Source organism: Peromyscus leucopus, chromosome 23 (assembly GCF_004664715.2).
Source record: "Peromyscus leucopus breed LL Stock chromosome 23, UCI_PerLeu_2.1, whole genome shotgun sequence".
Classification (NCBI taxonomy): domain Eukaryota; kingdom Metazoa; phylum Chordata; class Mammalia; order Rodentia; family Cricetidae; genus Peromyscus; species Peromyscus leucopus.
Genome location: NC_051082.1, coordinates 14,447,314 through 14,461,774, shown reverse-complemented (window position 1 = coordinate 14,461,774; position 14,461 = coordinate 14,447,314). Strand labels below are relative to the sequence as shown.

At 52.7% G+C, this 14,461-nt stretch overlaps 1 protein-coding gene across 1 annotated transcript; it reads left to right on the top strand.

Annotated features, from left to right (window-relative positions):
* Positions 1–240: 240 nt before the first annotated feature.
* Positions 241–12,486, top strand: Hpd (4-hydroxyphenylpyruvate dioxygenase). The gene is made up of 14 exons (XM_028885853.2): positions 241–363; positions 470–496; positions 956–1,018; positions 1,343–1,447; positions 1,948–1,990; positions 2,128–2,210; positions 3,427–3,516; positions 4,765–4,868; positions 5,469–5,546; positions 7,330–7,492; positions 7,594–7,665; positions 9,171–9,293; positions 12,017–12,133; positions 12,208–12,486. Exons 1-14 carry the CDS (start codon positions 361–363, stop codon positions 12,316–12,318), a joined length of 1,182 nt encoding a protein of 393 aa, XP_028741686.1. The 5' UTR covers positions 241–360; the 3' UTR covers positions 12,319–12,486.
* The last annotated feature ends 1,975 nt before the right edge of the window (positions 12,487–14,461 follow it).

Sequence of the window (14,461 nt, the reverse complement as noted above, 5' to 3'; positions counted from 1 at the left end):
CTAGAGAGAATGTGCCCTTGGCTTCTCGCCCGGGCTATGCTCTACGACTGGCCAGTGGACCATCACAGAGAGCATCGCTCTCCCTCTGAGGATGGCACCACTGCCCTGTCCCTGTGAAGCCAGAACTGACTCGGACGTTCCCAAGCCTAGGTGCTCTCAGGGTGAGCTCAGCTCCCCACCCCCAGGAAGGCCAGGCCAAGGGCGGGCCCTGCCTTTGCCCCATGGTAAATACACTGTCCAAAACCTCCCCAGGCCAGGGGCGGGCCCTGCCTTCGCCCGGTGGTAAATACACTGCCCAACACCTCTCCAGGCTTCTCGTCCCAGTCTTCCTGACCACGAGAACTGTGACCACTATCAACCATGGTAAGTCTGTCTGGGCCATGGGGGTAGCCGCAAGTGCCGACCCATGGTGACTCTTGAAGAAGTCCTCTGTCCAAACCTCACATTGTGTTTTTCCTTTCCTCCTTAGACATCCTACACCAACAAGGGACCTAAGGTAAATGTGGGGCCCCTTGGGCTGGGAGGGGAACAAGGTTTGTCACAGAGGAAGCATGCCAGAGGATGTGATGTCCACCCGCACGCTCAAGTTCATCCCCAGCCCCTCCCACCGACTGAACTGGACTCAATGTCGGCTTCCCGAGGAGCTCCCTTCCTAAACGCCTGCCGGTCTCTAAAACCTGTTCAAATTCTGTCTGCGGTCTACCTTACACCCATGCTGTTCCCACACCAGCTTATTTCCTCCTGTGAACCCCGGGCAGGCCTCCTGTGGGGGGGTTCCCAGTTCTGAACCCTCCAGGAGCTCCGATCCTCTAGCAGGAAATGTCTTTGGGGGCTAGACAAAGATAAGGGTGGTGGGTGGCAGCCTCCTGGGTTTGGGGGTTGAGGCTGGAGAGCAGTGGCCAGGGAACCAACCCTGCATCCGGGGCTTCAACCTCCTCCCTCTTGCCTCCTGCAGCCTGAGAGAGGCCGGTTCCTCCATTTCCACTCCGTGACCTTCTGGGTTGGCAATGCTAAGCAGGTAGGAAGGCTGGAGGGGGCAGAGGACAGGCCGGAAGAGGCCTCCTTGAGGGGGGCCGGCCCCAGCTGGAAATGGGATTGGCTACCGCGAGGGGAGGATCCGGGCCAGGCTAGGAACGGCACTTTGGATCCTCATTACACAATCAGAGGCACAGACCCCGGCAGGGACCTTTCACGGGGGAGGGAGGGGGGGTAGCCTTTCTTCCTAAGAGGGTCCACAAATGGAGAACGAGAGGGCCGACAGAGGACTGGGGCTCCCTTCTAGGGACCTCCGGGGTGGTCCCCACACCCCTCTGAACCCCTTCCTTGCCCCTCTGTCATCCAGGCTGCCTCCTTCTACTGCAACAAGATGGGCTTCGAACCACTGGCCTACAAGGGCCTGGAGACCGGCTCCCGGGAGGTGGTCAGCCACGTCATCAAGCAAGGCAAGGTGAGTAAACGCCGCCGCCGCCGCCGCCGAGGTGTCTTAGCGTCGAGGGCTCCAGTGTGGTCCTGCGTGGGGGACGCTGTCATTTCGGGACACACCCCCAGCTGGTCCCAAGATGCATGGCAAAGCTGCCCCTGACTCACGGCCCAGGCAATGGCATCTTCCTGGCTTCACGCCCTTCTCAATCGGGTCTAGCACTAGGTCCACAGAGGCTCTAGAAACTTAGGATGTCAAAGAAGGGTGTTTAAGGGGTCTCTGGTCCGTGGGATCCTTACAGGCACTGACCACTGAGGACCCAGTACATGGCTACCACAGGGCAAAGCTCCCAGCTCTGAGGACCAGTGGGGGAAACTGAGGCCAAAAAGGAGCTGGAACACATGCTCCAGGGATCCCGTGTGGTGGAGCCTTGTGTCCCACCAGGGGCGCCATAGGGAAGTGGGGGGGCATGCACTTCATTCACCCTCTCCCGGCCACCAATCCCACCCCCTTGTCCACTTTTTTAGATTGTGTTTGTTCTCTCTTCCGCTCTCAACCCCTGGAATAAAGGTGAGGGGCCTCACAGGGGCTGGCAGCGTGGCTCTGGACAGTTGGCTCAGAGCCATGGGTTGGGGCAAGGGTGAGGCTGGGGCCGGGATAGGGGCTAGGAACCCCACTGCCTGCCTGTGTTCTCCCGCTGGCCACAGAGATGGGCGACCACTTGGTGAAGCATGGCGACGGGGTAAAGGACATCGCATTCGAGGTGGAAGACTGTGAGCACATTGTGCAGGTGAGAAGCCCCTGGGCGGACAGAGCAGGCCTCTGCCACCTGGACCCCACCAGTCAGGCTGGATGCTGGTGGGACCAGCAGCGACACACACCCCATCCTTTCCTGCGTGCCTGCTCTCTGTGTCTCTTGTCCACATCTACAAAATGGGGATGATCATAGCCTCCCTGAAAGGTTGGAAAGAAAATGGATTGAAAGCCGGGCGGTGGTGGCGCACGCCTTTAGTCCCAGTACTCGGGAGGCAGAGGCAGGCGGATCTCTGTGAGTTCGAGGCCAGTCTGGACTACAGAGCGAGATCCAGGACAGCCAGAGCTGTAATACAGAGAAACCCTGTCTCGAAACAACAGCAACAACAATAACTAAAAAGGATTGAAATGATCATGTCTGGAGCATGGAGTTCTCAAGAGGCAGTCTAGAGCCAGCCATGGTGATACACACCCTGAGCCTCAGAGGGGAGATAGAAATTCAAAGTTATCCCCAGCTACAGAGAGAGCATGAGGCTAGCCTGAGCTACACGACACTCTCCTTGAAAAAGTTTCCTTGTTTGTAGGTCGGGCTCCGTGGTAGAGCGCTTGCCGAGTAAGCATCCCTAGTAATGCACCGGACGAAAGAAAATGGGAGCTTAGAGGTCCAGTGAGCAGCTGTGTGATTTTTGAACACGGGACTTAATTTCTCTGTCCTTGTTTCCTCGGCTACAGAATGGAGAGGGCAATACCACCTCCGTATAATGTTGCCGTCAGACCTGGAGAGGCTAACCCCTAGAATAGTGCCTGGCCTGTGATATGCGCATGCCCGTGAGCTCCTGCTCAGGAAATGTGCGAGCCCGGGTGTTCAGAGCGCTCGCTCGGCACACGGTCTGTCTGACACACTAGGTGCTCAGGTAACGGCAATTCAACGTTTGCTATGTGGCCACGCCTCTTCTAGGAGGGGAAACTGAGGACTGGAGCAGCGAGGGCTGGTCCTAAGAGTCCGTTGGCAGCGGCAGGGCAGACAAGCGTGCTGGCCTGCTTTGCCTTCTATCAGCACAACCCCGAGCCTGGACCTGTTTCTCCACCTGCCAGATGGGCGTGAGGCATGGTTCCAGAGGACCCAGCTGAAAGCAGCTGGCTAGGTGTCCTGCTTACGTCAGGACTACCCAGAAGCCCACAGCGGGAGCAAGGCAGGATGTCTCTGCGAGGCACCAGCCCTCACCGTTCTCCCAACTTGGTCTCCCATCCAGAAAGCCCGGGAACGGGGAGCCAAAATTGTGAGGGAGCCCTGGGTGGAGCAAGACAAGTTTGGGAAGGTGAAATTCGCCGTGCTACAGACGGTGAGTGAACTCCGACGCTCCATTCCCACTGTTGTTGGAACTCACCGGGACACCAGGACCCACCCACCCCCCCCAACTCACCCATTATACCACCCTACCCTCATGCCTCAAGAGTACAGCCTTCCTCAAGCCTGATCTCTGATAATGCTTGGCCAATGTTCAGAGGCTGCTGGGAGCCGCCAGGCATTTCCCCCCGCCCCCCAGTGAGAAGCGACAGCTTGAGGGGGGGGGGTCTAAGCTTCAGCAGAGGTAGGGGCTTTAAACAAGAGGGGAGCTGTGGCGTCTGAGGAAGCCACACCTCACCCTAGCGTGGCGTCTCTGAGCAAACCTCCCCCTCTGGGGCACTGCTGAAATGAGCAAGAACTGGAGTGGGATCTCCCGTATGCCCTGGGCATATGCCGAGCTTCCTCCCATCTGTGTCTTGGGCTACAACCTCTCCTATGTCTGGAAAGCACCTAGGGGGTCAATGTCCAGCCTACGGTCCCCTCTCCACAAGGACGGCGAGCCTGGGCAGCCCTCCTGTTATCGGGAGACTGAGGCAGCCACGAGTCCCGCCTCCTCAAAGTCATATTCAAGATGGCTAGAATTGATGAGGAAGGCCTGTGATCCCAGCATCTGGGAGGCTGAGGCAGGAGGATCACCAATCCCGGGCGCTTAGGCTCACATGCAGCCTGAGCAACTCCGTGAGCGACTCAAAAATCTGAGAAGTGAAAGAAAGGAGGGCTGGGGGGGATGAGGGGATGGCGGCGCTGTGGGGAAAGTGTCCGCTGTGTAAACGCGAGGACTTGGCTTCAGATCTCCAGCACCTATACACAAAACCAGGCTCATTGGGGGCTGGGGACGTAGCTCCGTGGTAGATCACTTGCCTAGCATATGTAAGGACCCAGGTTCGAACCCCAGCACTGGGGGTAAGGGGTGGGGAAAGGCAGGCACAGCCAATACATACCTGTCACGCCAGCATCCCTGGAACTTGGTGACCAGTAAGCCTAGACTCCATCTCAAACATAAAGCCATGAAGAAGGAAACTGAATCCCCACATCAGTTTCCGGACCTACAGGCAGGCTGACAAAGACACTAACTACCCAACATGGCAGGTAGCCATGCATTCCAGGAAGGATCGCCCACGGAGTCAGGGGCAGATTCACGGTGGAACTCCAGAGTTCAGCTGGTGCCTTGAAAACACCAGGACCTTGATAGGGTTGGGAGGGTAGGGGCTTTTCCCTGACTCCAGCTGCTTCCCACCCCCAGTATGGAGATACCACACACACCCTGGTGGAGAAGATCAATTACACTGGCCGTTTCTTACCCGGATTCGAGGCCCCAATGCACAAGGACACCCTGCTTTCAAAACTGTGAGTGCCCTTTGGTGGGGGAGTGGTAGGAAGCTGGGTCCCCTCCCCACTCTGTGGAGTGGGCTTCTCTGGGAGGTTGGAACATCTGGAGGCATCTGCTGTGCCTGGAAGAGGAAGGCCTGGACCGCTCCCCCACCCCACACCCCTGTGCGGCAGACTGTCTGCGTTCACATCCCAGCTCTATCATTTCCTAGTCAGTCGTTTTACCTCGTACAAGAATTCTACTTCATGTCTATGTTTCTTCCTCATAAGATGGGGATGGGGAGAGCTGGGTGGTGGTGGCACATACCTTTAATCCCAGCACTTGGGAGGCAGAGGCAGGCGGATCTCTGTGAGTTCGAAGCCAGCCTGGTCTACAGAGTGAGATCCAGGACAGGCACCAAAACAACACAGAGAAACCCTGTCTCGAAAAACAAACAAACAAACAAAAAAACAATAAAATAAAGATGTTAACAGCTGTTGAGTTAACTGTGCCTAATACACAGGAGGAAAGGCCACCCAAATGTGGGCTACTGGTGTTGTGAAGGGTTTGTGGCAATGGAGAGGTTTGGGGGGGCGGGGGGCTAGTCTTCTCACCTCCCAACCCCTTTCCTCTTCTAGGCCCAGCTGCAACCTCGAGGTGATCGACCATATTGTAGGCAACCAACCTGACCAGGAAATGCTGTCTGCCTCAGAATGGTGAGTCCCTGGCCTACCCCTCTTTGTGACAGGAGACAAGCCTTCTTGCCAAATCTACATATTTATTTTTAATATTTTAATTTTTTATGTGTGCTTATGCATGGGGACACACACATCCCACGGCACATGTGTGGAGGCCAGAGAACAAATGGGTGAGAGTTAATTCTCTGCTTCCGTCACCCAGGTCCCACGGGTGGAACCCATCAGACTCGGCGGCGGCAAACGCCTTTATCTACTGAGTGCTCTCAGCAGCCCCCACCTCCCCAGTTTTTTGTTTGTTTGTTTGGGTTTTTCAAGACAGGGTTTTTCTGTGTAGCTTTGCACCTTTCCTGGAACTCGCTCTGTAGCCCAGGCTGGCCTCGAACTCACAGAGATCCGCCTGCCTCTGCCTCCCCAGTGTTGGCATTAAAGGCGTGCGCTGCTGCTGCTGCTGCTGCCGCCGCCGCCACCACCACCACCTGACTCCAGTTCTTTAACACAAGTGGAAATAGGGTACAAGGTAGTGGAAGACTAATCTAAGGTTACAGATTCACGTATTCATTGTGAAATGCTCACCTTCGTCAAGGAGTGCCGCTACCTACCTGAGTCTGTTTATATACTGTTATTTATTATTTTTGCATGTGAGGAAGATACCACCAAATCCACTTACTTATATATTTATTCTTTGGCTCTTTGAGACAGGGTCTCTCTCTATATCTCTGGCTGCCCTGGAACTCACTCTGGAGACCAGGCTGGCCTCGAACTCACAGAGATCCGCCTGCCTCTGCCTCCCCAGTGCTGGCATTAAAGGCGTGCGCCACCTGGCAGCATTAACCTATTTAACCTGGGACATTAACATGGCCTAGCTGAGCTCACTACAAGAACACTCTACCACTGCAGCAGACTTTTTTGGACCACCAGCCCCTAAATCATGACACAGAGACTTATTATTAGTTATGAAAGCTTGGCTTTAGCTTTGGCTTGTTTCTAATGGGCTCTTATAACTTAAATTAACCCATTTCTATTCATCTAGGTGCCGTCACATGGCTCGTGGCTGTCACCTCTCCTCCTGTGTGTCCTGCTTCTTTTGTCTGACTGGTGACCACCTCCCCCTTTCTTCTTCCCCGAGATCTCTCTCTGTCTCCAGAAGTCCTGCCTAACCTCTTCCTGCCTAGCTCTTGGCCATTCCGCTCTTTACTAAGCCAATCCCAGTAACACATCTTCACACAGAGTAAAGGAATATTCCACAACATACCACTAAGCTACAGCCCAGCCCTTTAAGGGTCCCCCTCTTCAAACCATCACAGTGACAATTAAATGAATTTGGGGAGCACATTAGAGCCATAGGATTGTACCAACATCGCTCTTGTCTAAAGGAGAAGCAAGCTCCTGACCCTCAGTTGGGAGCATCAGCTTCCCATCTATATTTTGTTACAAGACCTTTTCCTTCCTCCTGGAAGAAAATCATCAAAAGAACAAATCTATGATGTGTGTGATGTCACTTTTTTTGTTTGTTTGGTTTGGTTTTGGTTTTTCAAGACAGGGTTTCTGTAGCTTTGGAGCCTTTCCTGGAACTCACTCAGTAGCCCAGGCTGGCCTTGAACTCACAGAGATCCGCCTGCCTCTGCTTCGCAAGTGCTGGGATTAAAGGCATGCGCCACCACCCCCACCCCACCACCCCCGGCTGTGATGTCACTTTTTGTAAAGACTGCTTAACGGACATACGCTCCCACAGTGGAAATGAGAAGACAGTAAGGGGGTCTGGGCAGGCACTCAAGGGGTATGTCTCCTGGCCACTCTGCAGGTACCTGAAAAATCTGCAGTTCCACCGTTTCTGGTCGGTGGATGACACTCAGGTGCACACGGAATACAGCTCTCTGCGCTCCATCGTGGTGGCCAACTATGAGGAGTCTATCAAGATGCCCATTAATGAGCCAGCTCCGGGCAAGAAGAAGTCCCAGATTCAGGTAGGAGAGGACAGGGAGGGAGGTGTGAGGGCCCCTACGGGGCACAGGACTGAGTGACGGGACAAACAGCTGTGGTCTCCTCCCTTTTTCCCCTCCCCTAGGAATATGTGGACTATAATGGGGGTGCTGGGGTCCAGCACATCGCTCTCAAGACAGAAGACATCATCACAACGGTTAGAACCCTGTTCCTGGTCCACGAGCCCTCTCTATCCACTGCTGGGACAGTCTCTGCCAAGTAGAGTAGGAGGGGGTGGTGACAGTCCCTCTAGAAGGATGACAGGGCTTTCCTTCCAGATCGTGCAACTCACAGAGTTACCTCCCGCCCCCCGCCCCCCACCACACACACACTATAATGGAAGAGTTCATTCTGCAGAAAAATCCAGTCCCAAGTATAAGGAAGCCTCCTGGGCTCTAGTCCCAGCCCTACTGGTACTTTCCTGTGTGCCCCAGGGAACTCAGTGCCCTCTCTGGGCCTCAATGTGCCTCACTCTAAAAATAAGACTATTAGATTATAAGACCACTTATGTCCTTTTAGCCAAATTAAACATGCTTTGCCTATGGATGCAGCCTTCGAGGAGGCCAGGTCCTATCTAACCCTTAAGGAAGGACTAGTTCAGTCCTGGCCCAAAAGACGGACAACTGGTCGACGTAAGAGCTGTGGGGGAAAAAAGCTGGGAAGTGAGAGAGGGTGGAAGATAAGGCATGGCACATCTAAATAGGGTAATCAAGGAGGGTCTTCTACTCAGGGTCTCCATTGCTGTGACGGAACACCATGACCAAAGCAACGTAGCAAGGAAAGGGTCTATTCGGCTTACACTTCCACATCACAGTCCATCACTGAAGGAAGTCAAGACAGGAACTCAGGCAGGGCGGGAACCTGGAGGCAGGAGCTGATGCAGAGGCCATGGAGGGGTGCTGCTGACTGGCTTGCTCCCCGTGGCTTGCTCAGCCTGCTTTCTTATAGGACTCAGGACCACCAGCCCAGGGGATGGCGCCACCCACCATGGGCTGGGCCCTCCCACACCCATCACTAATTAGGAAAATGTCCTACGGGCTTGCCTACAGCCTGATCTTGTGGAAGGCATTTTCTCAACTGAGGCTCCCCTCTTCTCTGATGACTCCAGGCTATGTCAAGTTGACATAAAACTAGCCAGGACAGGGGGCCACGTGGAGGAGGGGGCATTTGAGAAGTGATGTCTACAGAATTGGGGGAGAGTACTCCAGACAGGAAGGACCACCAAGACAAAGATGAGAAGCAGCGAGGAGAAGTGTGTGGCCAGGACAGAATGAGGGAGGGAGACAGGAAGACGTGGGTGGGGGGGCAGGGGGTAAAGGCCATGGATGGGACCTTGAATTGTGACTCTGACATGGGGCATCATGGTGGGTTAAGATGAAGTGACAAGTTTGGTTTCTATCTACCTAAATCATCCATCTGCTGTGCTGAGACAGATACAGAGATCTTCTGCCTCAGTTTCCCTAGAAAGGCAGGCACAGAGTGCATATTCTGTGAGAGCAATCACTGCTGGTCTGTGGGGCTCAGACATAGGGAGGGGGTCTCACGGCATCCTGACAGAGGAGCCTGGACGGGGACCCTGCCGCCTCCCGCCCTGTCAGGTCCCCCTCGTCATAATAGTTGAGCTTAGACAAACAGGCTGACCTGGACCCTGCTCCCTGACAGATCCGCCACTTGAGGGAGCGAGGCATGGAGTTCTTGGCTGTCCCGTCTTCCTACTACAGGCTGCTGCGAGAGAATCTCAAGACAGCCAAGATCCAGGTGAAGGAGAGCATGGATGTGCTGGAGGTGAGGCCCGGCCCATGAACCCTGAGTCCCCTGGGCCACACACACAGTGAAAACCCAGACCAGATCCCGCCCAGCCTGGGAGTTGCAGACTGGAGTGAGGGAATGGGGATGTCAGGGACAAGTGACAGTTGGCACCATGCAGAAAAGTGAAAACAGACCACTTGAGGCTGCTTTGCAGAGAATAGCCGGGAAAGGCCTCTTCAAATTGGCAACTTTAACTGAAATCTATATGAGAAGGTTCTGGCCATGTGAAGGGCTGGGCAAAGAGCAGTCTTGGCAGAGAGAGCAATACACACAAAGGTCCTGAAGCAGGCTCAGTCAACAAGTGTGTGAGGGACAGAAAGAAAGCTACGTTTGAATTGGGATGGAGGCCAGGCAGGTTAGGAGGGGCCAGTTCTTATGGCTATTTATGATTTGGAGTTTTTCTCTTATTTGGCTAGAAACTATTAGGAGGTTTTGTCATTTTGCCTTTATTTATTTTTGTTTGTTTGTTTGCTTTGTTTTGTTTTTCTGTGTAGCCCTGGCTGTCCTGGAACCCACTCTGTAGACCAGGCTGGCCTCAAACTCACAGAGATCCGCCTGCCTCTGCCTCCCTAGTGATAGGATTAAAGGCGTGCGCCACCACCGCCCAGCTTGTTTTTATTTTTATAACTTTATCTCTCTCTCTCTTTCTCTCCCCCACCCGTGTGTGTGTGTGTGTGGTGTGTGTGTGTGTGTGTGTGTGTGTGTGTGTTATATACATGTATGTGCATACTTGCCTGTATGAGCCATACATGTGAGTGTGGGTTTATGTGGAGGTCTGAGGTTGATATTGGAAATCATCCTCATCACTCTTCTACCTTATTCACTGAGGCAGGGTCTCTCAATCAAACCCAGAGCTTACTGATGTGACTAGTCTGCTTTCTTTTCTTTCTTTTTTTAATATTTGTGGGCGAGGTGGGGGTAGGGTGGGGAGTGGGGGTGTTGTTGTTTGGTTTGGTTTTGTTTCCTGAGACAGGGTTTTCTCTGTGTAACAGCTCTGGCTGTCCTGGAACTTGCTCTGTAGACCAGGCATGTGCCACCAACTTGGGGGCTGGAGAGATGGCTCAGAGGTTAAGAGCATTATCAGCTCTTCCCGAGGTCCTGAGTTTGATTCCCACCAACTGATGATGGCTCACAGCCATCTATAATGAGATCTGACGTCCTCTTTTGGGTACATGTGTACGTACAGATAGAGCACCATATACATAAAATAAATAAATCTTAAGAAATAATTAAAAGGGCTGGAGAGATGGCTCCATGGTTAAGAGCAATGGCTGTTCTTCCAGAGGACCCGGGTTCAATTCCCAGCACCCACATAACAGCTCACAACTGTCTGTAACTCAAGTTCCAGAGGATCTGACACCCTCATATAGATAGGCAGGCAAAACACCAAAGCACATAAAATAAATCTTAAAAAAAAAGTTATTAGGCCGGGCGGTGATAGCGCACACCTTTAATCCCAGCGCTTGGGAGGTAGAGCCAGGTGGATCTCTGTGAGTTCGAGGCCAGCCTGGACTACCAAGTGAGTTCCAGGAAAAGGCACAAAGCTACACAGAGAAACCCTGTCTCGAAAAACCAAAATAAAAAAGTTATTTTAAATAAAGTATCATGCCAGGCGGTGGTGGCACACGCCTTTAATCCCAGCACTCGGGAGGCAGAGCCAGGCAGATCTCTGTGAGTTCAAGGCTAGCCTGGTCTACAGAGCGAGATCCAGGACAGGCACCAAAACTACACAGAGAAACCCTGTCTTGAAAAAAACCAAAACAAATAAAACAAAAACACAAAACAAAACAACCCTCCCAAAACCAAATAAAAGACAAAAACAAACAAACAAAAAAAGATTTGTTTGTTTGGTCTGTTTTTATGTGTGGGTGTGTGTCTGCCAGTGAGTGTTTGCACATGAAGGTGGCCGCAGAGGTCAGAGGCATTGGATCCCGGGGAGTTGGAATTGCAGGTGGTTGTAAGCTGCCTGATGTGAGTGTTGGGAACTGAGCTTGAGTCCTCTAGAAGAGCAGCAAGTGTTCTAAACTGCTGGGCCTTCTCTCCAGCCCCCTAGGCTGGGCCTATGCAGCATTTGATCCTTTTCACGACTGAATGTGGGTAAATCACACTTTGGTTATCCCTGCATCGGTTGGTGGCTGTGAGTTGGGTCTATTTTTTGGCTATCATGGCTAAGGCTTCTGTGGACTTTGGTGTACAAGGTTCTGCACGGGACATTCCCTCTCAAGTCTCGAGTCTAAGCATCCCGCACATGCGAATATATTTAAGAAATTCTCTTTGCGTTTATTTTTTGTGCGCGTGGGCACGCATGGCACAAATTTGGGAGTCAGTTCTCTCCGTCCACCCTGTGGATCCTGGGACTGACCGATCTCAGGTGGTCAGGCTCGGTAGCACGTGTTCTGAGAAACTCCCAGGTCCTTTTTCCAAAGTGGATGCAGCATTTTACATTCGCATCAGCAACACCAAAGTGTCCCAGTGACATCTGAAGGAGGCTGTGAGAGAATGGGATGAAAGGAAGCTGGACACCAAGCAGGAGTTAGCATCGGGGTGGCTCAGGCATGATGGATTGCAGACACATCTGGAGGAAGCTGAAACTGGGGCCAGGGGTCTTTTATTGGCTTTGGTGGTGCAGGAACCTTCCAGGTTTCTGAGGATCCCACAAGGATGGGTCTTCCTCTAACGGAGTCTGCTCTCCCTCCCAGGAGCTGAAAATCCTGGTAGACTATGATGAGAAAGGCTACCTCCTGCAAATCTTCACCAAACCCATGCAGGACCGGCCCACACTCTTCCTGGAGGTCATCCAGCGCCACAACCACCAGGTAAGGCCGCACCCAATGGGTAGCACCCGCTACTTGCTAGGTCCCCACCTCATTCTTGCCTCCCATCGCCACAGGGCTTCGGAGCGGGCAACTTCAACTCCCTGTTCAAGGCTTTTGAGGAAGAGCAAGCCCTACGGGGCAACCTCACCGACCTGGAGACCAACGGGGTGAGGTCCGGAATGTAGGTCCCGCTCACACCTAGACCACGCAAGGTGCCGGGTACATCAATCATCTCCAGCCGGCTGAGGGACAACCCCGGGGTTCCACCCACATCATGGCCACGCTCCCTCAAATTGCAAGGGTCCCTCCTTGCCTGCTCCCTCCCTGCTGAGTAAAGCGACCCTCCAAAGCTGTGTCTTGTGTTTGTGCCCGGCGAGGAGTTAGTGGCATCATTTCGCCGCCAGGGGGAGACCAAGACCGCCTGAGGCCTCTGTGTGGGGAGCAGCAGGTGCAGGGTGCAAAAACTTAAGGGGGACCCTAGTGGTAGGATCAACTTGTGGAACTAGGAACAAGGAACATACATTCCAGAGGCAAAGAGATAATACCGTTGCAAAGAGCGATAAATGCCACTAAGACAATAAGGCGGGTGGTGGAGTCCAGTGAACATCTGATCCACAAAAAAGTCCCAGAGAGAGGAAACAGACAAGGTCCTGAGGGCTTTAAAAACCTTTGAAATTGAGCCCTCCTTAATGTCCTCACTCGGAAAACATGAAGGGGGTCAAAGGACTTTGGGGGGGGGGTCCTTTCTCAGCAATCGCAGGACATGGTTCCTGGTCTGTGAGAGAGTCCAGACCGGAGCGATCGGAATCCCTCAGCTCCTGCCCTGCACCCTGAGTGTGGCAGTCACCAATACCCCAAACTCCAGGGCAGCTGCATTTCCTCAACACTGTGAAACTAGGAGGCAATGGGAACGGAGCCAATGGTCCGAAAGCTATGGGATCATTATTTATTCAAAACCCCAGGGGTGCAGCTCAGAGGCAGAGCATACCCTACCCTTAAGAGTTTCTATCCCCAGCACTGGAAAACAAACAAAAAAAAGAGTGGGGTGGACTTTGGTTTCTTTTCTTTTTGCTTTACTCTGATAACCTTCCTGAGCACAAATGAACCTAAAATTAGGCTCACTTAATTTTGTTATTATTATTATGTTTTGTGGTTTTTTTTTTTTTTTTCCCCAAGACAGGGTTTCTCTGTATAGCTTTGGTGCCTGCCCTGGAACTTGCTTTGTAGACCAGACTGGCCTTGAACTCACAGAGATTCGCCTGACTCTGCCTCCCAGTGCTGGGATTAAAGGCGTGCGCCACCACCACCCTGTGGTTCACTTTAAGATGGGAGGGTGGTGTCTGGCTATGTAGCCCAGGCTAGCCTGTAACTCGAGTTCAGTTTGCCTCTGCCTCCACCTCCCAAAGGGTGGGGAACCAAACATGTGTGGCACCACATCATGACAAAACTAGAAACATTTTGATCTAAGAAAAAAAATCCAAGACGGTATCGGTATCATGGGGAAGAATTGCAATAGCTTCTATTTTGGTTTTTTGCTTTTTCCAATGAGAGGAAAAATCAGGGCTCCTAAGATCACAAACTAAGAAGTGGAAAGACTAAGTTGGATGTGGTGGCGTACGCTTGCAATCCCAGCACTCCAGAGACTGAGGCAGGAGGATCGGAAGTTTGAGGGCAGTCTCCATGATGTACTGAGACCCCCAAAGCAAAACAAAAACAAAAGACCAGGAGAAAATGAAGAGCAGGGCTGCAGCTCTGCAATGCAAAAATTCTCCCTATTTCCATGGCTCATGCAAAAGAAAGAAATTCTCTAGCCCGGAAGGCTGCAAAGCCGTAGACTGTGGACCACATCTGGGCGTATTTTGATTGTGTGACTGCAAACAAGTCATTTTTGTTTGTTTGTTTTTTGTTTTTGAGACAGGGTTTCTCTGTGTAGTTTTGGTGCCTTTCCTAGATCTCGCTCTGTAGACCAGGCTGGCCTTGAACTTACAGAGATCCACCTGCCTCTGCCTCTCGGGTGCTGGGATTAAAGGCGTACACAACCGCTGCCCTGGGCCAAGTCAATATTTTGATGTTGTTTTGGGTTGGTTTTTCTTTTGTTGTTTTGAGACAGTTGTGTAACTGGTTGCCCAGGCCTCTGGGATGCGCCACCATGGCCTTCTTGAGTCAACATTTTAGAAAGCTGGGCCACTTCCCGTACACACTTGGGGGTTCTGGCTTGTCTCACCACAGACACTCTCGTCTTCGGTCTTGCCTTGGTACTAAGTCATAGGCACCTCCATATTCCTAACACCCCTCAGTAGGCTCGGGCTGCCAGGGTCACATCCCACA

Coding starts and splice junctions, on each gene's coding strand:
- Hpd (XM_028885853.2), top strand. Junction 1,448..1,947: donor ACGTCATCAAGCAAGGCAAG/GTGAGTAAACGC, acceptor CCACTTTTTTAG/ATTGTGTTTGTTCTCTCTTC. Junction 3,517..4,764: donor AATTCGCCGTGCTACAGACG/GTGAGTGAACTC, acceptor TCCCACCCCCAG/TATGGAGATACCACACACAC.